The sequence below is a fragment of the Ammospiza nelsoni genome, chromosome 6 (assembly GCF_027579445.1).
Source record: "Ammospiza nelsoni isolate bAmmNel1 chromosome 6, bAmmNel1.pri, whole genome shotgun sequence".
In the NCBI taxonomy this organism is placed as follows: domain Eukaryota; kingdom Metazoa; phylum Chordata; class Aves; order Passeriformes; family Passerellidae; genus Ammospiza; species Ammospiza nelsoni.
The window spans coordinates 12527939-12548512 of record NC_080638.1 but is presented as its reverse complement, the minus strand read 5'-3'; the positions used below and the strand labels follow the sequence as shown (position 1 = coordinate 12548512).

The window sequence follows — 20574 nt, the reverse complement described above, 5'->3', positions numbered from 1 at the left end:
AGAGGTAACCATGCCAAAATGAGATTCCTGGTCTGGGAACGACTCTCTGACCAGTTTGGGTTTTAATAGGAAAAAAGGGAAAATCACACTGAAATCAAAGATAATCCCTGTACAGGAGCTCTTTTTCTGCAGCACTGGACAGCGAGGGCTGACCTCTGTGGCCAGGGCCAGCCTTCCCTGGGGACAGGGCCCCACCACACTGCCACACACGTGTCCCCAGGGCTGTGGCATGGCCAGGACATCCTCATGGCAACGTCCCCAGGGCGCTGCTGCCCACATCATCATAGTCCGTGTGTCCAGGGGGCTGTTCCGAGGGCTCCCTGGTGGCTCCTGAGTGACTTGGAGGGGAGTAGATGCCACCTTGGGGACAGCACAGAAAGGTGACTGAGGGGGCATGCAGCTCCGTGTCCCCCTGACAGACCCCGCCTGGGCTCTGGCCACAGCAGCCGTGGATCTGCTGCTGGGGCCCTGCCCGCCCCCACAGCCAAAGCCTGCCATGGAGTGGCTCTGCACAGGGGACAGGGCAGCCGGGAGCCCTCTCACCTGTGGGCAGCACACAGATCCACCTCTGCCGTGCCACTCCCTCGGAGATGTCCCCAGTGCTGGCAGCGGGGGGCTCCTGGGCCACATCCAGGACATCGTCGTAGCCATCCGGGGGTCCTTGCTCGGGCCGGGCAGGGAGATCTGGGAAAAGCAGAGGGGTCCATGGCAGTGACCAGCGGCCCTGGCAGGGCTCAGGCTGTGTCACCTCCTCCAGCCTTTCCAATTTGGCACGAGCTGGAGGCCCTTGTGTCCTACAGGGACAGGTGATGTTTCAGTACACACTAATAAGGGGGGAAATGTCCCCTCAGCCTCTCCCAGCCCGGGTCTATCCCTGTCCCCAGCTTTCCCTGCTGGCCTCCTGCCCTGTGGCCCTACCTGGGGCTGCCTCGGTGTCACTCCCCTCCACGCTGTCCCCAGTGTCATACGGCAGCTTCTTCACCCATCCCTCCAACAGGGAACCTGCAGGGCATAAACAGGGACTTGGGGGTGGCCTCAGCTGGCACCGCCGGTGACAGAACCTTGCACTGCAGAGCAGGGCTGCTCTGGGACCGAGGGACACCCACAGCCCATGGCCAGCAGCCCCTGCTGGGCCGCCAGGAGCCACAGCTGCCCTGGGGCTCTCAGGCAGAGCCTTCACTGCGGGCACAGCTGGGGCACAAGGGCTGCACCCACCTGGGGGAGTGGGCACCTCCTGGTACTCGGGCATGGCTTTGTAATCCAGCTCCTCGTAGACAGCGTTGGAGATGGCATCTGCAGCTCTGCCAGGGCCTGCAAGGAGATGCAGCACTTACCTGGGGCTCTCGGGACACCGGGATCACCCCTGGCCCCCTTCTGAGCTTTTCTGCAGGGCTGGGGCCCCGGGACCCCCCAAACGGGATCTGTCCCCACCCCCACCCACCGGGACCCACCTCGGCGCCGGGCACGGCACAGCAGCAGGGCCAGGGCACCCAGGGACAGGCACAGCAGCGTCCCCAGCACCACGCACAGCACAGTGGGCACGGGCACAGACCCCACAGCCACTGCCCGGGGCAGCCTTCTGGGGACACCTGTGGGGACACAGGCAGGCAGTGAGGCCAGGGAGAGCCCAACCAGCCTGCTCTGGGGGATGCAGGCACGGGCAGAGCTACCTGTGCTGGTGGCACCCTCCGGATATGGGGTAGTGTGTCCCTCAGTGGTGCCATCACTGTGCTCCTCACACTCCACATAGGCATGCCCGCCTGGGCTGCCACAGCTCTGCAGGTGCCAGGGTGCTGACGGGCACTGCCAGAGCAAGCGGGTCCCGTCCTCACAGCCCACCCAGGCCAGCCAGGCCTCGGTCGGCTCCTGGGCGGAGACAGCTGTGAGCCAGCCCCGGTGCCCACAGCCCAGTTGGTGGCAGACGGTGTCGGCGGTGCCATTGCTGGTTCCGTTGGCGCACACGCGGCCCCAGGTGCCGTTGTAGGAGACCTCCAGGAAGCCCCGGCAGCGCCCAGGGCCCCCTGCCAGCCGCACGGAGAGCTGCTCTGCAAGGGGGGCAGCGGGGTCACGGCACGGCCAGGAACCCCCCGGCGCCTCTGCCGGGCCCTGATCCGGGGCTGCCCCGCACTCACCTGAGCACACGGCCCCTGCCCCGCCGCCGCGCCCGCACTCGCGCCGTTCCGTGCGCCCGCACTCCCACAGAGACTCCTCGGAGCCGGAGCACTCGGGGCTGTACGGCCACAGCGGCCCCGGGCCGCCACCTAAGCGCGCCCAGCCCGGGGCCTGCAGCGCCGCGCCACAGCCCAGCTCCCGGCACACAACGGCCGCGTCCTGCAGCTCCCAGCCTTCCTGGCACACCCAGCTCCAGCTGCCACCGGAATAGACCTCCACACGCCCGGCACAGCGCCCTGAGCTCCCCACCAGCCTCACCTGCAGGCTGCCTGTGGGCACGGAACGAGTGGCCTGGGGTTCCTGCTTGGGGCACCGGCACCTCCAGCCCTTCTTGGGATACCCACCTGAGCAGACAATGATCATCTCCTCAAGGCTGCTGTTCGCTGCAGGACCCATTCCTGAGACATCACCCATCTCCTCCAGCTGGTTATCCATCTCCTCAGGGCTGCTGGTCAGCGCAGAGCCCATGCCCAAAATGCTGTCCATCTCTTCAGTAATGATGTCCACCTCGCTGCGGCTGCTGCTCAATACAGGAGCCATACCCAAGGCAGTGTAAACGTCCTTGGGAAGGCCACAGCCCAGCACCGCACACACCATGTACACATCCCATAACTTCCACTGCTCCAGAGGCACACGGCGCCAGGCTGGGCTGGTTATGCTCTCCTCCAGCCGCCCATCACAGAAGCTCTGACCATCCACCAGCCTCAGGGACGCGACGAAGCCAACACCTGCAGAATCAACGGCAGAGCCATGCGGCTGTGGCACCTGATTCACACTGCACTTCAGTCCAAAATATCTGCTCACAATTCTTAACAGGGTCCCAAAAACCCTTAAGGCTCCTCACAGAGCACCCTTAACCACCTGAGCAGTTGACGGCGGCGGCGTTCCCGGGGGCACAGGGCGGCTTCCCCAGCACGGCCACGGGGCACTGGCCCGGGTGCCGCTCGCTCCCGCTGCAGCCGAAGGCGTCCGGCCGCAGCGGCCCCTCCCCGCTGCCGAAGGAGCCTCCCGGTAGCACGCTGAGGGCGCGGCCGCAGCCCACGTGGCGGCACAGGACGTGCGCATCGGCCAGGTCCCACTCGCTGGCGCACACGGAGCCCCACGTCCCCCTCACTGCCACCTCCACTCGCCCGGAGCATCCCGAGCTGCCGTTCCCCAGCCGGAAGCCCGTGTAGGCTGCCACAGGAACAGCCTTGAGAGCACTGGTGGTGCCGGGACCCCAACTGCCCCCGCTGTCCCCGCCACTTACAGGAGCAGATGATGCTGCCAGGGCCGCTGCAGCCCGGGCTCTGGGCCGGACGCCGGGCACAGGCGCTGAGACGGGGCTCGGTGCCATTGCACTGGAAACCCCCGTCCCAGAGCGATCCCGACACTGCCCCAAAACGGCCACTGCCGGCGATGGCGATCACCTCACCGCAGCCCAGCTCCCTGCACACCACCTGGGACACCTTCATATCCACCTGATCCTCACAGACACCGACCCAGGCCCGGCCCTGACGCACCTCCAGCCGCCCGGCACAGGATCCATCGCCACCAACCAGCCGGGAAAAGCCTGTGGGAGCAGTGCAGGGCCAGTGACAAAGGGATGTGCATGAACAGCCTGAAGCCTCCAGGCCCAGCTCCTACCTTGGCAGACAACGGCGGCGTCCAAGCCATGGACGCTGCCGTTATAGGGTCCCCAGCCACGGATCTCACAGTCCCAGAGCGTGGCCTCGTCCCCTCTGCAGTCCACCAGGGCCAGGCTGACAAACCCGTCCCCGACACCAAAGCGCTCCTCGGTGTAGTAGGTAGCGGAAGCCGAGCCACAGCCCAGCTGCTGGCAAACCACCTCGGCGTCCTCCAAGTCCCAGCTGTCGTCTCCCACTGTGCCCCAGTGGCCCTGCAGCTTCACCTCCACCCTCCCGGCACAGGGACTGCCGCCGCCCGCCAGCCTCAGCTCCACGGCATCTGCACAGGGGCACCGGCACGGCTCAGACCAGCCCGCGGTGCCCCAGCACAAGGCGGCTGTGCCAGCACGGGCAGCATATCCCCTCACCTGTGCAGGTCACCCCCACATCCCGCTCGTGGCCGCAGAAATGCCGTCCCCATCCGAAGTTAGGACACTGCTCCAGCGCATCCTCGGTGCCGCGGCAGAAGAAGGGCTGCAGCCAGATCCGCCCGCTGCCCGGCCCGAACGGGGCGTGCAGGGACGCCCTGGCCACCCGGCCGCAGCCCAGCTGCCGGCACACCACCACGGCCCAGCGAGCCTCCCAGTCGAAGTCGAAGGCGCACACGGAGCCCCACTCACCGCCGTGCTTCACCTCCACGCGCCCGGCACAGCGCCCGCCGCCGCCCACCAGACGCAGCTCCCCGGAGCCTGCGGCACGGAGGCTGCTGAGCCGGGCCCGCCGCCGCCGCGGGCCCCGCTGCCGCCCGCCCGACACTCACCCCCGCACAGCCGCACGCACACGAGCAGCCCCAGAGCCAGCAGCGGCCCCATGGCCAGCGGCCCCAGCCAGCGCAGCCAGGGCACCTCTGCCAGCGCCCGAGCCAATGCACGCTGCAGCACCGGGGCGAGCAGCCTTTATCAGGCGCCTCATCTCCCGGCTGCGGGGCCGCGGCCTCCAATAACCTGCTCCGTGCCCAAATATGAGCCTCGCCTGCGCCTCTGCCGTCACACACCTCGCCACAGTGGGCTGCCACCCGGATGTCCCCGGGGGGAGACAGCCCCCCCACAGCACCTGCCCTGCGGGGGCCCCTCCCGCATCCCCCGGGGCTCCAGCGCTGCTGCTGCTGGAGCCTGTCCAGAGCCCCCCTGACGGGGAGCACGGGCTCCAGCCCACATCCTACCGACAGCAGCATCCACAGAACCACTTCTAGGCAAGGCACCTGCAAAGCTCAAAGGCCCACGCTCGGGGCGCTCCCCTCCCGGCTGCTCGGAGCCCCCGGGGGGTGGCAGCAGCCCCCGGCTCTCGGCGGGGCTGCCAGCTGCCCGGTCCCTCGCGGCGGCGCTGCCACATGGCGCTGCTGCCGCAGCTGCGGCCCCGCGCTCGCCTCGCCCCAGGGCAGGAAGGAGGCGGTCACCCCCCGGCGGCTCTCGGCCTCGCCAGCGACCGCACGCTCCTCCCGACACCTGCGCTGCCTCCGCCGCCCCGGCCCCGCCGCCCCGGGCCGCCGCAGCCCGCCAGCCGCGCACGGCAGGAAAGGTCCCGGGCTCACCCTTCACAAGACTCTCCGGCAGCGCATTCCCTACGCAGCGATCCGCTTGCGCCGATGGCACTGACACCATTCACAGCTGCGGCTCCACTGATCCCCGCTGGCCCCGCAGGTTCCCCAAACACCCACGGCCACACACTCAGAACCCACATTTCCTCACCAGTTCTACTCCAGATTTCCCATGGCACATCCGCGGGTGACTCCCTCTGTGAATCCGAGTGCTGCTGCCGCAGGAAAGCACAAACAGCCCCGGCTGCTGCGTGCCAGGATTGTCCCAGGCAAAGGAAGAGGGCTTTGAGCCTCTCACATTCCAAGCACAAAAAGTCCACTCTAAACTCTCTCTTCCTCCCGATCTTCCTCTCCCGCTGTCTCTCTCAGTGTCCCTCACCTGGCCGGGATCTCGCTCTCCTCGGCCCTTTGTTATGCACACGATCGGCACCTCCCGGACTCTCGTCCCGGGCTCCCGCGCAGAGCAAACGGAGCCGCTGGAACTGCAGCTGCTGCCCACGCACCGGCAGCGCGGCCATTGCTGCCCGGCACCACGTCCCGGTCCCTCGCTGTGCAGCGGCGGCAGGAGCTGCCCTGCCCCATCCCCCCGCGCTGCCGGGCCCCGCGGCACCGGGCCCTGTCCGGGCCTGCTCCGCTCACACACGCACGCACCGCACGGAGCCCGCACCGGAGGGCACTGCCTGGGTGGGTGGCTGCCTGCTGGCCCGGCCACAGCGGACGGGAGATCTCCGAGTGCACGTACACAACTCGGGGCCCTGAGGAGGCTCTGAGGGCTCTTACCGACGGTTCACATTGGGCTGCGGTATTGCCGCCTCAGCAGCCCCGGCTGCTGCTGCGAGCAACTCAGCCGCTGCTCCGCCCTTCCCACCTGGAGCAGCTCAGCAAGCAGAGGCCAAAGCCCTCCTTCCCTCTTTCCCTCGCTCCCACAGGCTGGGCAGCTGCCGGCTGGCGGGCGCCTCCTGCCCGGCCTTGGCTGCGCGGCTGCTGCAGGGGCCCCGTCCCATCTGCCTGGACCTGAGCGACAACGAGCTGCGAGCCCAGGGCGTCCTGCAGCTCTGCCAGCAGCTCCGGCATCCCGCCTGCCCGCCGAGGAGCCTAGGGTGAGTCAGGGCCCAGCCCTGGCCCCTTCCATGCCCGGCATGCCCGAGCCGGGCAGTGGAGGCCGCGGGACAGGCAGGGCCACACCGGCACCGCGGCCGCTGCAGCACCTCCCTCCCCACAAGCTCCAACACCTTCTCCTCTGCTCCTGCCTCCCCCACGCCCAGGCTGAGCACGGACGGATTCAGCCAGGCCCTGCTGCAGGAACTGGACGCCCTCCGGGCGCCCTGCAGCCCGGCCTGAACATCGGGAACCTCCTGGAGCACGACGTGCCGCAGGCCGGGGCCATGGCCCGGCTGCCCTGCCACCGCGGGGTGCTGCCGGGGGGCAGGAAGGCGCTGTCCTCCTTCAGGAGACCTCCCATCCTTTAGGAACATCCTTCCAACAACCAGAGCCACTCCTGGCCCGGCTCTCTGTGCTGAGAGTGGGGCTGAGCCTGCCCCACCCTCGGGGCACAGGGAGGAGATCCTGCTGCATCTGCGGGGCAGGATCTGGGTCCTGTCCCCTCCATTTTGCCCTCGTTGTTGGTGGCAGCAGTTGCATGCATTTGGCAGTGCCAAATAAAGACCCTGCAATCCCAGCAATCTCCTGGGCTATTCACCCTCAGCCCACCATTCCCAGGGATGTGTCTGTGGTTCCCGTTCCTGCCCTGTATCCCCAATGAATGGTTGATACACCCTTTATAGAGGTAACCATGCCAAAATGAGGTTCCTGGTCTGTGAATGACTCTCTGACCAGTTCGGGTTTTAATAGGAAAAACGGGAAAATCACACTGAAATCAAAGATAATTCCTGTACAGGAGCTCTTTTTCTGCAGCACTGGACAGTGAGGGCTGACCTCTGTGGCCAGGGCCAGCCTTCCCTGGGGACAGGGCCCCACCACACTGCCACACACGTGTCCCCAGGGCTGTGGCATGGCCAGGACATCCTCATGGCAACGTCCCCAGGGCGCTGCTGCCCACATCATCATAGTCCGTGTGTCCAGGGGGCTGTTCCGAGGGCTCCCTGGTGGCTCCTGAGTGACTTGGAGGGGAGTAGATGCCACCTTGGGGACAGCACAGAAAGGTGACTGAGGGGGCATGCAGCTCCATGTCCCCCTGACAGACCCCACCTGGGCTCTGGCCACAGCAGCCATGGATCTGCTGCTGGGGCCCTGCCCGCCCCCACAGCCAAAGCCTGCCATGGAGTGGCTCTGCACAGGGGACAGGGCAGCCGGAAGCCCTCTCACCTGTGGGCAGCACACAGATCCACCTCTGCCGTGCCACTCCCTCGGAGATGTCCCCAGTGCTGGCAGCGGGGGGCTCCTGGGCCACATCCAGGACATCGTCGTAGCCATCCGGGGGTCCTTGCTCGGGCCGGGCAGGGAGATCTGGGAAAAGCAGAGGGGTCCATGGCAGTGACCAGCGGCCCTGGCAGGGCTCAGGCTGTGTCACCCCCTCCAGCCTTTCCAATTTGGCACGAGCTGGAGGCCCTTGTGTCCTACAGGGACAGGTGATGTTTCAGTACACACTAATAAGGGGGGAAATGTCCCCTCAGCCTCTCCCAGCCCGGGTCTATCCCTGTCCCCAGCTTTCCCTGCTGGCCTCCTGCCCTGTGGCCCTACCTGGGGCTGCCTCGGTGTCACTCCCCTCCACGCTGTCCCCGGTGTCATACGGCAGCTTCTTCACCCATCCCTCCAACAGGGAACCTGCAGGGCATAAACAGGGACTTGGGGGTGGCCTCAGCTGGCACCGCCGGTGACAGAACCTTGCACTGCAGAGCGGGACTGCTCTGGGACCGAGGGACACCCACAGCCCATGGCCAGCAGCCCCTGCTGGGCCGCCAGGAGCCACAGCTGCCCTGGGGCTCTCAGGCAGAGCCTTCACTGCGGGCACAGCTGGGGCACAAGGGCTGCACCCACCTGGGGGAGTGGGCACCTCTTGGTACTCGGGCATGGCTTTGTAATCCAGCTCCTCATAGACAGCGTTGGAGATGGCATCTGCAGCTCTGCTAGGGCCTGCAAGGAGATGCAGCACTTACCTGGGGCTCTGGGCACTCTGGGGGAACCGGGATCACCCCTGGCCCCCTTCTCAGCTGTTCTACAGGCCTGGTGTCCCTGGATCCCCCAAACCGAAACTGTCCCCACCCACCGGGACCCACCTCGGCACCGGGCACGGCACAGCAGCAGGGCCAGGGCACCCAGGGACAGGCACAGCAGAGTCCCCAGCACCACGCACAGCACAGTGGGCACGGGCACAGACCCCACAGCCACTGCCCGGGGCGGCCTTCTGGGGACACCTGTGGGGACACAGGCAGGCAGTGAGGCCAGGGAGAGCCCAGCCAGCCTGCTCTGGGGGATGCAGGCACGGGCAGAGCTACCTGTGCTGGTGGCACCCTCCGGATATGGGGTAGTGTGTCCCTCAGTGGTGCCATCACTGTGCTCCTCACACTCCACATAGGCATGCCCGCCTGGGCTGCCACAGCTCTGCAGGTGCCAGGGTGCTGACGGGCACTGCCAGAGCGAGCGGGTCCCGTCCTCACAGCCCACCCAGGCCAGCCAGGCCTCGGTCGGCTCCTGGGCGGAGATATCTGTGAGCCAGCCCCGGTGCCCACAGCCCAGTTGGTGGCAGACGGTGTCGGCGGTGCCATTGCTGGTTCCGTTGGCGCACACGCGGCCCCAGGTGTTGTTGTGGAACATCTCCAGGAAGCCCCGGCAGCGCCCAGGGCCCCCTGCCAGCCGCACGGAGAGCTGCTCTGCAAGGGGGGCAGCGGGGTCACGGCACGGCCAGGAACCCCCCGGCGCCTCTGCCGGGCCCTGATCCGGGGCTGCCCCGCACTCACCTGAGCACACGGCCCCTGCCCCGCCGCCGCGCCCGCACTCGCGCCGTTCCGTGCGCCCGCACTCCCACAGAGACTCCTCGGAGCCGGAGCACTCGGGGCTGTACGGCCACAGCGGCCCCGGGCCGCCACCTAAGCGCGCCCAGCCCGGGGCCTGCAGCGCCGCGCCACAGCCCAGCTCCCGACACACAACGGCCGCGTCCTGCAGCTCCCAGCCTTCCTGGCACACCCAGCTCCAGCTGCCACCGGAATAGACCTCCACACGCCCGGCACAGCGCCCTGAGCTCCCCACCAGCCTCACCTGCAGGCTGCCTGTGGGCACGGAACGAGTGGCCTGGGGTTGCTGCTTGGGGCACCGGCACCTCCAGCCCTCTCAGGACACCCACCTGAGCAGACAATGTAGGTCCCATGAGGGACGTCAGCTGGTGCAGTGGTCATGTCCCCGTAATCACTCCCAAAGTAATCCTCCGATATGGTCCGAGTAGACAGATCAGTGGTCATCTCCACAATGTCTTTGATCACAGTTTGCAAGATGCCCATCTCCTGCCTGTCGATATTCCACAGGATGGACGTCCCAGGGACACCATGACTCTTCTCCAGTCCTCCACAGGCCAGCTTCCAACACACATTGCTGAAATTCCGTAGGAGCGAAACCTCTCCTGGCACACGGCGCCAGGCCCCGTTACTTGTCTTCGACTCCAGAAACCCCTCGCACCGGGTCTCACCCTTCACCAGCCGCAGGGACTCAACAGCGCCTGTAAAATGGCAGCACTGAGAACTTTATCAAAAAAGAAGCGTGCATCATCGCAAACCATCTCCACTTTTGGGAGTGTCCCAAAGGCCCTTAAGGCTCCTCACAGAGCACCCGTACCCACCTGAGCAGTTGACGGCGGCGGCGTTCCCGGGGGCACAGGGCGGCTTCCCCAGCACGGCCACGGGGCACTGGCCCGGGTGCCGCTCGCTCCCGCTGCAGCCGAAGGCGTCCGGCCGCGGCGGCCCCTCCCCGCTGCCGAAGGAGCCTCCCGGCAGCACGCTGAGGGCGCGGCCGCAGCCCACGTGGCGGCACAGGACGTGCGCATCGGCCAGGTCCCACTCGCTGGCGCACACGGAGCCCCACGTCCCCCTCACTGCCACCTCCACTCGCCCGGAGCATCCCGAGCTGCCGTTCCCCAGCCGGAAGCCCGTGTAGGCTGCCACAGGAACAGCCTTGAGAGCACTGCTGGTGCCGGGACCCCAACTGCCCCCGCTGTCCCCGCCACTTACAGGAGCAGATGATGCTGCCAGGGCCGCTGCAGCCCGGGCTCTGGGCCGGACGCCGGGCACAGGCGCTGAGACGGGGCTCGGTGCCATTGCACTGGAAACCCCCGTCCCAGAGCGATCCCGACACTGCCCCAAAACGGCCACTGCCGGCGATGGCGATCACCTCACCGCAGCCCAGCTCCCTGCACACCACCTGGGACACCTTCATATCCACCTGATCCTCACAGACACCGACCCAGGCCCGGCCCTGACGCACCTCCAGCCGCCCGGCACAGGATCCATCGCCACCAACCAGCCGGGAAAAGCCTGTGGGAGCAGTGCAGGGCCAGTGACAAAGGGATGTGCATGAACAGCCTGAAGCCTCCAGGCCCAGCTCCTACCTTGGCAGACAACGGCGGCGTCCAAGCCATGGACGCTGCCGTTATAGGGTCCCCAGCCACGGATCTCACAGTCCCAGAGCGTGGCCTCGTCCCCTCTGCAGTCCACCAGGGCCAGGCTGACAAACCCGTCCCCGACACCAAAGCGCTCCTCGGTGTAGTAGGTAGCGGAAGCCGAGCCACAGCCCAGCTGCTGGCAAACCACCTCGGCGTCCTCCAAGTCCCAGCTGTCGTCTCCCACTGTGCCCCAGTGGCCCTGCAGCTTCACCTCCACCCTCCCGGCACAGGGACTGCCGCCGCCCGCCAGCCTCAGCTCCACGGCATCTGCACAGGGGCACCGGCACGGCTCAGACCAGCCCGCGGTGCCCCAGCACAAGGCGGCTGTGCCAGCACGGCCAGCGTGTCTCCTCACCTGTGCAGGTCACCCCCACATCCCGCTCGTGGCCGCAGAAATGCCGTCCCCATCCGAAGTTAGGACACTGCTCCAGCGCATCCTCGGTGCCGCGGCAGAAGAAGGGCTGCAGCCAGATCCGCCCGCTGCCCGGCCCGAACGGGGCGTGCAGGGACGCCCTGGCCACCCGGCCGCAGCCCAGCTGCCGGCACACCACCACGGCCCAGCGAGCCTCCCAGTCGAAGTCGAAGGCGCACACGGAGCCCCACTCACCGCCGTGCTTCACCTCCACGCGCCCGGCACAGCGCCCGCCGCCGCCCACCAGACGCAGCTCCCCGGAGCCTGCGGCACGGAGGCTGCTGAGCCGGGCCCGCCGCCGCCGCGGGCCCCGCTGCCGCCCGCCCGACACTCACCCCCGCACAGCCGCACGCACACGAGCAGCCCCAGAGCCAGCAGCGGCCCCATGGCCAGCGGCCCCAGCCAGCGCAGCCAGGGCACCTCTGCCAGCGCCCGAGCCAATGCACGCTGCAGCACCGGGGCGAGCAGCCTTTATCAGGCGCCTCATCTCCCGGCTGCGGGGCCGCGGCCTCCAATAACCTGCTCCGTGCCCAAATATGAGCCTCGCCTGCGCCTCTGCCGTCACACACCTCGCCACAGTGGGCTGCCACCCGGATGTCCCCGGGGGGAGACAGCCCCCCCACAGCACCTGCCCTGCGGGGGCCCCTCCCGCATCCCCCGGGGCTCCAGCGCTGCTGCTGCTGGAGCCTGTCCAGAGCCCCCCTGACGGGGAGCACGGGCTCCAGCCCACATCCTACCGACAGCAGCATCCACAGAACCACTTCTAGGCAAGGCACCTGCAAAGCTCAAAGGCCCACGCTCGGGGCGCTCCCCTCCCGGCGGCTCGGAGCCCCCGGGGGGGTGGCAGCAGCCCCCGGCTCTCGGCGGGGCTGCCAGCTGCCCGGTCCCTCGCGGCGGCGCTGCCACATGGCGCTGCTGCCGCAGCTGCGGCCCCGCGCTCGCCTCGCCCCAGGGCAGGAAGGAGGCGGTCACCCCCCGGCGGCTCTCGGCCTCGCCAGCGACCGCACGCTCCTCCCGACACCTGCGCTGCCTCCGCCGCCCCGGCCCCGCCGCCCCGGGCCGCCGCAGCCCGCCAGCCGCGCACGGCAGGAAAGGTCCCGGGCTCACCCTTCACAAGACTCTCCGGCAGCGCATTCCCTACGCAGCGATCCGCTTGCGCCGATGGCACTGACACCATTCACAGCTGCGGCTCCACTGATCCCCGCTGGCCCCGCAGGTTCCCCAAACACCCACGGCCACACACTCAGAACCCACATTTCCTCACCAGTTCTACTCCAGATTTCCCATGGCACATCCGCGGGTGACTCCCTCTGTGAATCCGAGTGCTGCTGCCGCAGGAAAGCACAAACAGCCCCGGCTGCTGCGTGCCAGGATTGTCCCAGGCAAAGGAAGAGGGCTTTGAGCCTCTCACATTCCAAGCACAAAAAGTCCACTCTAAACTCTCTCTTCCTCCCGATCTTCCTCTCCCGCTGTCTCTCTCAGTGTCCCTCACCTGGCCGGGATCTCGCTCTCCTCGGCCCTTTGTTATGCACACGATCGGCACCTCCCGGACTCTCGTCCCGGGCTCCCGCGCAGAGCAAACGGAGCCGCTGGAACTGCAGCTGCTGCCCACGCACCGGCAGCGCGGCCATTGCTGCCCGGCACCACGTCCCGGTCCCTCGCTGTGCAGCGGCGGCAGGAGCTGCCCTGCCCCATCCCCCCGCGCTGCCGGGCCCCGCGGCACCGGGCCCTGTCCGGGCCTGCTCCGCTCACACACGCACGCACCGCACGGAGCCCGCACCGGAGGGCACTGCCTGGGTGGGTGGCTGCCTGCTGGCCCGGCCACAGCGGACGGGAGATCTCCGAGTGCACGTACACAACTCGGGGCCCTGAGGAGGCTCTGAGGGCTCTTACCGACGGTTCACATTGGGCTGCGGTATTGCCGCCTCAGCAGCCCCGGCTGCTGCTGCGAGCAACTCAGCCGCTGCTCCGCCCTTCCCACCTGGAGCAGCTCAGCAAGCAGAGGCCAAAGCCCTCCTTCCCTCTTTCCCTCGCTCCCACAGGCTGGGCAGCTGCCGGCTGGCGGGCGCCTCCTGCCCGGCCTTGGCTGCGCGGCTGCTGCAGGGGCCCCGTCCCATCTGCCTGGACCTGAGCGACAACGAGCTGCGAGCCCAGGGCGTCCTGCAGCTCTGCCAGCAGCTCCGGCATCCCGCCTGCCCGCCGAGGAGCCTAGGGTGAGTCAGGGCCCAGCCCTGGCCCCTTCCATGCCCGGCATGCCCGAGCCGGGCAGTGGAGGCCGCGGGACAGGCAGGGCCGCACCGGCACCGCGGCCGCTGCAGCACCTCCCTCCCCACAAGCTCCAACACCTTCTCCTCTGCTCCTGCCTCCCCCACGCCCAGGCTGAGCACGGACGGATTCAGCCAGGCCCTGCTGCAGGAACTGGACGCCCTCCGGGCGCCCTGCAGCCTGGCCTGAACATCGGGAACCTCCTGGAGCACGACGTGCCGCAGGCCGGGGCCATGGCCCGGCTGCCCTGCCACCGCAGGGTGCTGCCGGGGGGCAGGAAGGCGCTGTCCTCCTTCAGGAGACCTCCCATCCTTTAGGAACATCCTTCCAACAACCAGAGCCACTCCTGGCCCGGCTCTCTGTGCTGAGAGTGGGGCTGAGCCTGCCCCACCCTCGGGGCACAGGGAGGAGATCCTGCTGCATCTGCGGGGCAGGATCTGGGTCCTGTCCCCTCCATTTTGCCCTCGTTGTTGGTGGCAGCAGTTGCATGCATTTGGCAGTGCCAAATAAAGACCCTGCAATCCCAGCAATCTCCTGGGCTATTCACCCTCAGCCCACCATTCCCAGGGATGTGTCTGTGGTTCCCGTTCCTGCCCTGTATCCCCAATGAATGGTTGATACACCCTTTATAGAGGTAACCATGCCAAAATGAGGTTCCTGGTCTGTGAATGACTCTCTGACCAGTTCGGGTTTTAATAGGAAAAACGGGAAAATCACACTGAAATCAAAGATAATTCCTGTACAGGAGCTCTTTTTCTGCAGCACTGGACAGCGAGGGCTGACCTCTGTGGCCAGGGCCAGCCTTCCCTGGGGACAGGGCCCCACCACACTGCCACACACGTGTCCCCAGGGCTGTGGCATGGCCAGGACATCCTCATGGCAACGTCCCCAGGGCGCTGCTGCCCACATCATCATAGTCCGTGTGTCCAGGGGGCTGTTCCGAGGGCTCCCTGGTGGCTCCTGAGTGACTTGGAGGGGAGTAGATGCCACCTTGGGGACAGCACAGAAAGGTGACTGAGGGGGCAGGCAGCTCCATGTCCCCCTGACAGACCCCGCCTGGGCTCTGGCCACAGCAGCCATGGATCTGCTGCTGGGGCCCTGCCCGCCCCCACAGCCAAAGCCTGCCATGGAGTGGCTCTGCACAGGGGACAGGGCAGCCGGAAGCCCTCTCACCTGTGGGCAGCACACAGATCCACCTCTGCCGTGCCACTCCCTCGGAGATGTCCCCAGTGCTGGCAGCGGGGGGCTCCTGGGCCACATCCAGGACATCGTCGTAGCCATCCGGGGGTCCTTGCTCGGGCCGGGCAGGGAGATCTGGGAAAAGCAGAGGGGTCCATGGCAGTGACCAGCGGCCCTGGCAGGGCTCAGGCTGTGTCACCCCCTCCAGCCTTTCCAATTTGGCACGAGCTGGAGGCCCTTGTGTCCTACAGGGACAGGTGATGTTTCAGTACACACTAATAAGGGGGGAAATGTCCCCTCAGCCTCTCCCAGCCCGGGTCTATCCCTGTCCCCAGCTTTCCCTGCTGGCCTCCTGCCCTGTGGCCCTACCTGGGGCTGCCTCGGTGTCACTCCCCTCCACGCTGTCCCCGGTGTCATACGGCAGCTTCTTCACCCATCCCTCCAACAGGGAACCTGCAGGGCATAAACAGGGACTTGGGGGTGGCCTCAGCTGGCACCGCCGGTGACAGAACCTTGCACTGCAGAGCGGGACTGCTCTGGGACCGAGGGACACCCACAGCCCATGCCAGCAGCCCCTGCTGGGCCGCCAGGAGCCACAGCTGCCCTGGGGCTCTCAGGCAGAGCCTTCACTGCGGGCACAGCTGGGGCACAAGGGCTGCACCCACCTGGGGGAGTGGGCACCTCTTGGTACTCGGGCATGGCTTTGTAATCCAGCTCCTCATAGACAGCGTTGGAGATGGCATCTGCAGCTCTGCTAGGGCCTGCAAGGAGATGCAGCACTTACCTGGGGCTCTGGGCACTCTGGGGGAACTGGGATCACCCCTGGCCCCCTTCTCAGCTGTTCTACAGGCCTGGTGTCCCTGGATCCCCCAAACCGAAACTGTCCCCACCCACCGGGACCCACCTCGGCGCCGGGCACGGCACAGCAGCAGGGCCAGGGCACCCAGGGACAGGCACAGCAGCGTCCCCAGCACCACGCATAGCACAGTGGGCACGGGCACAGACCCCACAGCCACTGCCCGGGGCGGCCTTCTGGGGACACCTGTGGGGACACAGGCAGGCAGTGAGGCCAGGGAGAGCCCAGCCAGCCTGCTCTGGGGGATGCAGGCACGGGCAGAGCTACCTGTGCTGGTGGCACCCTCCGGATATGGGGTAGTGTGTCCCTCAGTGGTGCCATCACTGTGCTCCTCACACTCCACATAGGCATGCCCGCCTGGGCTGCCACAGCTCTGCAGGTGCCAGGGTGCTGACGGGCACTGCCAGAGCAAGCGGGTCCCGTCCTCACAGCCCACCCAGGCCAGCCAGGCCTCGGTCGGCTCCTGGGCGGAGATATCTGTGAGCCAGCCCCGGTGCCCACAGCCCAGTTGGTGGCAGACGGTGTCGGCGGTGCCATTGCTGGTTCCGTTGGCGCACACGCGGCCCCAGGTGTTGTTGTGGAACATCTCCAGGAAGCCCCGGCAGCGCCCAGGGCCCCCTGCCAGCTGCACGGAGAGCTGCTCTGCAAGGGGGGCAGCGGGGTCACGGCACGGCCAGGAACCCCCCGGCGCCTCTGCCGGGCCCTGATCCGGGGCTGCCCCGCACTCACCTGAGCACACGGCCCCTGCCCCGCCGCCGCGCCCGCACTCGCGCCGTTCCGTGCGCCCGCACTCCCACAGAGACTCCTCGGAGCCGGAGCACTCGGGGCTGTACGGCCACAGCGGCCCCGGGCCGCCACCCAAGCGCGCCCAGCCCGGGGCCTGCAGCGCCGCGCCACAGCCCAGCTCCCGACACACAACGGCCGCGTCCTGCAGCTCCCAGCCTTCCTGGCACACCCAGCTCCAGCTGCCACCGGAATAGACCTCCACACGCCCGGCACAGCGCCCTGAGCTCCCCACCAGCCTCACCTGCAGGCTGCCTGTGGGCACGGAACGAGTGGCCTGGGGTTGCTGCTTGGGGCACCGGCACCTCCAGCCCTCTCAGGACACCCACCTGAGCAGACAATGTAGGTCCCATGAGGGACGTCAGCTGGTGCAGTGGTCATGTCCCCGTAATAATTCTCAGGTATATTCCTACCGGTCAGATCAGTGGTCATGTGCACAATATCTTTGATCACGCTTTCCAAGATTTTTCTCTTGACCGCGTTGATATCACGCAATAAGGACTTCCCACGGACAACATCACTGTTCTCCAGTCCTCCACAGCCCAGCTTCCAGCACACATTGCTCAAATTCCGTAGGAGCGAAACCTCTCCTGGCACACGGCGCCAGGCCCCGTTACTTGTCTTCGACTCCAGAAACCCCTCGCACCGGGTCTCACCCTTCACCAGCCGCAGGGACTCAACAGCGCCTGTAAAATGGCAGCACTGAGAACTTTATCAAAAAAGAAGCGTGCATCATCGCAAACCATCTCCACTTTTGGGAGTGTCCCAAAGGCCCTTAAGGCTCCTCACAGAGCACCCGTACCCACCTGAGCAGTTGACGGCGGCGGCGTTCCCGGGGGCACAGGGCGGCTTCCCCAGCACGGCCACGGGGCACTGGCCCGGGTGCCGCTCGCTCCCGCTGCAGCCGAAGGCGTCCGGCCGCAGCGGCCCCTCCCCGCTGCCGAAGGAGCCTCCCGGCAGCACGCTGAGGGCGCGGCCGCAGCCCACGTGGCGGCACAGGACGTGCGCATCGGCCAGGTCCCACTCGCTGGCGCACACGGAGCCCCACGTCCCCCTCACTGCCACCTCCACTCGCCCGGAGCATCCCGAGCTGCCGTTCCCCAGCCGGAAGCCCGTGTAGGCTGCCACAGGAACAGCCTTGAGAGCACTGCTGGTGCCGGGACCCCAACTGCCCCCGCTGTCCCCGCCACTTACAGGAGCAGATGATGCTGCCAGGGCCGCTGCAGCCCGGGCTCTGGGCCGGACGCCGGGCACAGGCGCTGAGACGGGGCTCGGTGCCATTGCACTGGAAACCCCCGTCCCAGAGCGATCCCGACACTGCCCCAAAACGGCCACTGCCGGCGATGGCGATCACCTCACCGCAGCCCAGCTCCCTGCACACCACCTGGGACACCTTCATATCCACCTGATCCTCACAGACACCGACCCAGGCCCGGCCCTGACGCACCTCCAGCCGCCCGGCACAGGATCCATCGCCACCAACCAGCCGGGAAAAGCCTGTGGGAGCAGTGCAGGGCCAGTGACAAAGGGATGTGCATGAACAGCCTGAAGCCTCCAGGCCCAGCTCCTACCTTGGCAGACAACGGCGGCGTCCAAGCCATGGACGCTGCCGTTATAGGGTCCCCAGCCACGGATCTCACAGTCCCAGAGCGTGGCCTCGTCCCCTCTGCAGTCCACCAGGGCCAGGCTGACAAACCCGTCCCCGACACCAAAGCGCTCCTCGGTGTAGTAGGTAGCGGAAGCCGAGCCACAGCCCAGCTGCTGGCAAACCACCTCGGCGTCCTCCAAGTCCCAGCTGTCGTCTCCCACTGTGCCCCAGTGGCCCTGCAGCTTCACCTCCACCCTCCCGGCACAGGGACTGCCGCCGCCCGCCAGCCTCAGCTCCACGGCATCTGCACAGGGGCACCGGCACGGCTCAGACCAGCCCGCGGTGCCCCAGCACAACGCGGCTGTGCCAGCACGGGCAGCGTGTCTCCTCACCTGTGCAGGTCACCCCCACATCCCGCTCGTGGCCGCAGAAATGCCGTCCCCATCCGAAGTTAGGACACTGCTCCAGCGCATCCTCGGTGCCGCGGCAGAAGAAGGGCTGCAGCCAGATCCGCCCGCTGCCCGGCCCGAACGGGGCGTGCAGGGACGCCCTGGCCACCCGGCCGCAGCCCAGCTGCCGGCACACCACCACGGCCCAGCGAGCCTCCCAGTCGAAGTCGAAGGCGCACACGGAGCCCCACTCACCGCCGTGCTTCACCTCCACGCGCCCGGCACAGCGCCCGCCGCCGCCCACCAGACGCAGCTCCCCGGAGCCTGCGGCACGGAGGCTGCTGAGCCGGGCCCGCCGCCGCCGCGGGCCCCGCTGCCGCCCGCCCGACACTCACCCCCGCACAGCCGCACGCACACGAGCAGCCCCAGAGCCAGCAGCGGCCCCATGGCCAGCGGCCCCAGCCAGCGCAGCCAGGGCACCTCTGCCAGCGCCCGAGCCAATGCACGCTGCAGCACCGGGGCGAGCAGCCTTTATCAGGCGCCTCATCTCCCGGCTGCGGGGCCGCGGCCTCCAATAACCTGCTCCGTGCCCAAATATGAGCCTCGCCTGCGCCTCTGCCGTCACACACCTCGCCACAGTGGGCTGCCACCCGGATGTCCCCGGGGGGAGACAGCCCCCCCACAGCACCTGCCCTGCGGGGGCCCCTCCCGCATCCCCCGGGGCTCCAGCGCTGCTGCTGCTGGAGCCTGTCCAGAGCCCCCCTGACGGGGAGCACGGGCTCCAGCCCACATCCTACCGACAGCAGCATCCACAGAACCACTTCTAGGCAAGGCACCTGCAAAGCTCAAAGGCCCACGCTCGGGGCGCTCCCCTCCCGGCGGCTCGGAGCCCCCGGGGGGGTGGCAGCAGCCCCCGGCTCTCGGCGGGGCTGCCAGCTGCCCGGTCCCTCGCGGCGGCGCTGCCACATGGCGCTGCTGCCGCAGCTGCGGCCCCGCGCTCGCCTCGCCCCAGGGCAGGAAGGAGGCGGTCACCCCCCGGCGGCTCTCGGCCTCGCCAGCGACCGCACGCTCCTCCCGACACCTGCGCTGCCGCCGACAGCGCCGCGCCTCCGCCGCCGGTTCTGCCTCGCGATGAAGCCACATTCCGGGGGGGGGCACAGAGCCCACTTGATTTTGTGGGGACCCACCTGCGTTATCTTGGATCAAGCACCACCGAAAATAAGGGGTGTAAGAGGGGGGAGCAGGAGCTCTCTTGAGTTCTCGGCTGTTTGTGAGGGTGACAGTGGGTCTGAGCCACCCGCAGCAGTGCTGAGCAGTGACAGTGCCAGCAGAACAGCCTACTCCCTACAGAGTCACTCCTGCAGCAGCGTAGTCACCGCTGTGAAAAACGCCAGTCACTTGTTTTTAAAATTTTAAAAGTGTAATAGTAATAAAATGGTTATAAAAATAGTAATACAATTAGAGTAATAATAATTTAGACAATTTGAATTAGGACAATATGAGACAATAGAGACAAAATTTACGGACGTCCGGGTATCTTTTACTGGGCAGCACGAGCCCGAAAAAGGACACCCGTTAACAAAGGATTAACCCTTAAAACCAACAGCCTGTTGCATATTCCTACACTTCATACATGATGCATAAATTCCATTCAATTACAGCATTCTGTCTGGTCATCGTCAACTTCTTCCTCCGAATCCTAACAGCGCCTTCGAGGCGGGAAGAAGTTAGTTTCTTCTGATAAGAAGGCAATAAATTATTCTTCCGTGAAAGAGTTAGGTGTCCTGTGACTGCATCACCCTGCAAATCCTTTCTTCACAAAAAAAAAAGTATCCCATATAGCATAGTTTCTATTTTAATATTTTTTATAACCTAAAACTATATTTCACACACTACTTAAGAGAATTAATACAGCATTACTTTTTAACACAACACATCTAATATTCATTTTAATATTTGCGAATAGCCAATCATAAAATACGCATTTTTCACAACCGCCATGAGCCACCAGCCTTTCTGTGGGACTGGGGACCTGCCACCTGCCAGTGTCCTCGTGTCACCGCAGGACATCTTGTGAGCTGCCCTAAACCCTGTTTAGCCCTGAGGTGTCGCCCCTAG

The 20574-nt window shown here is 66.6% G+C and overlaps 1 protein-coding gene across 1 annotated transcript; it reads right to left on the bottom strand.

Annotated features, from left to right (window-relative positions):
• Window positions 1-19: 19 nt before the first annotated feature.
• LOC132074265 (uncharacterized) lies at window positions 20-19599 on the bottom strand. The gene is made up of 47 exons (XM_059473937.1): window positions 19293-19599; window positions 19086-19249; window positions 18852-18963; window positions 18460-18780; window positions 18051-18371; window positions 17674-17976; window positions 17286-17600; window positions 16809-17165; window positions 16426-16734; window positions 15964-16338; window positions 15745-15882; window positions 15506-15601; window positions 15210-15293; window positions 14835-14975; window positions 14569-14651; window positions 13695-13924; window positions 13009-13275; window positions 12173-12504; window positions 11966-12129; window positions 11732-11843; window positions 11340-11660; window positions 10931-11251; window positions 10554-10856; window positions 10166-10480; window positions 9677-10045; window positions 9294-9602; window positions 8832-9206; window positions 8613-8750; window positions 8374-8469; window positions 8077-8160; window positions 7702-7842; window positions 7436-7518; window positions 6562-6791; window positions 5880-6142; window positions 5041-5430; window positions 4208-4528; window positions 3799-4119; window positions 3422-3724; window positions 3034-3348; window positions 2517-2900; window positions 2133-2441; window positions 1686-2045; window positions 1452-1589; window positions 1216-1311; window positions 919-1002; window positions 544-684; window positions 20-360 (listed from the first exon to the last, which is right to left on the bottom strand). Exons 1-47 carry the CDS (start codon window positions 19597-19599, stop codon window positions 245-247), a joined length of 11157 nt encoding a protein of 3718 aa, XP_059329920.1. The 3' UTR covers window positions 20-244.
• Window positions 19600-20574: the final 975 nt, after the last annotated feature.

What these genes read in the sequence shown, in the direction of transcription:
- LOC132074265 (XM_059473937.1), bottom strand. Translation starts at nt 19,599, where the DNA reads ATGTGGCTTCATCGCGAGGCAGAACCGGCGGCGGAGGCGCGGCGCTGT. An exon ending in TGACACCGAGGCAGCCCCAG is followed by an intron (nt 7,843 to 8,076) that starts GTAGGGCCACAG and finishes TGCTTTTCCCAG; the next exon opens with ATCTCCCTGCCCGGCCCGAG. An exon ending in GATCTGTGTGCTGCCCACAG is followed by an intron (nt 7,519 to 7,701) that starts GTGAGAGGGCTT and finishes GCTGTCCCCAAG; the next exon opens with GTGGCATCTACTCCCCTCCA.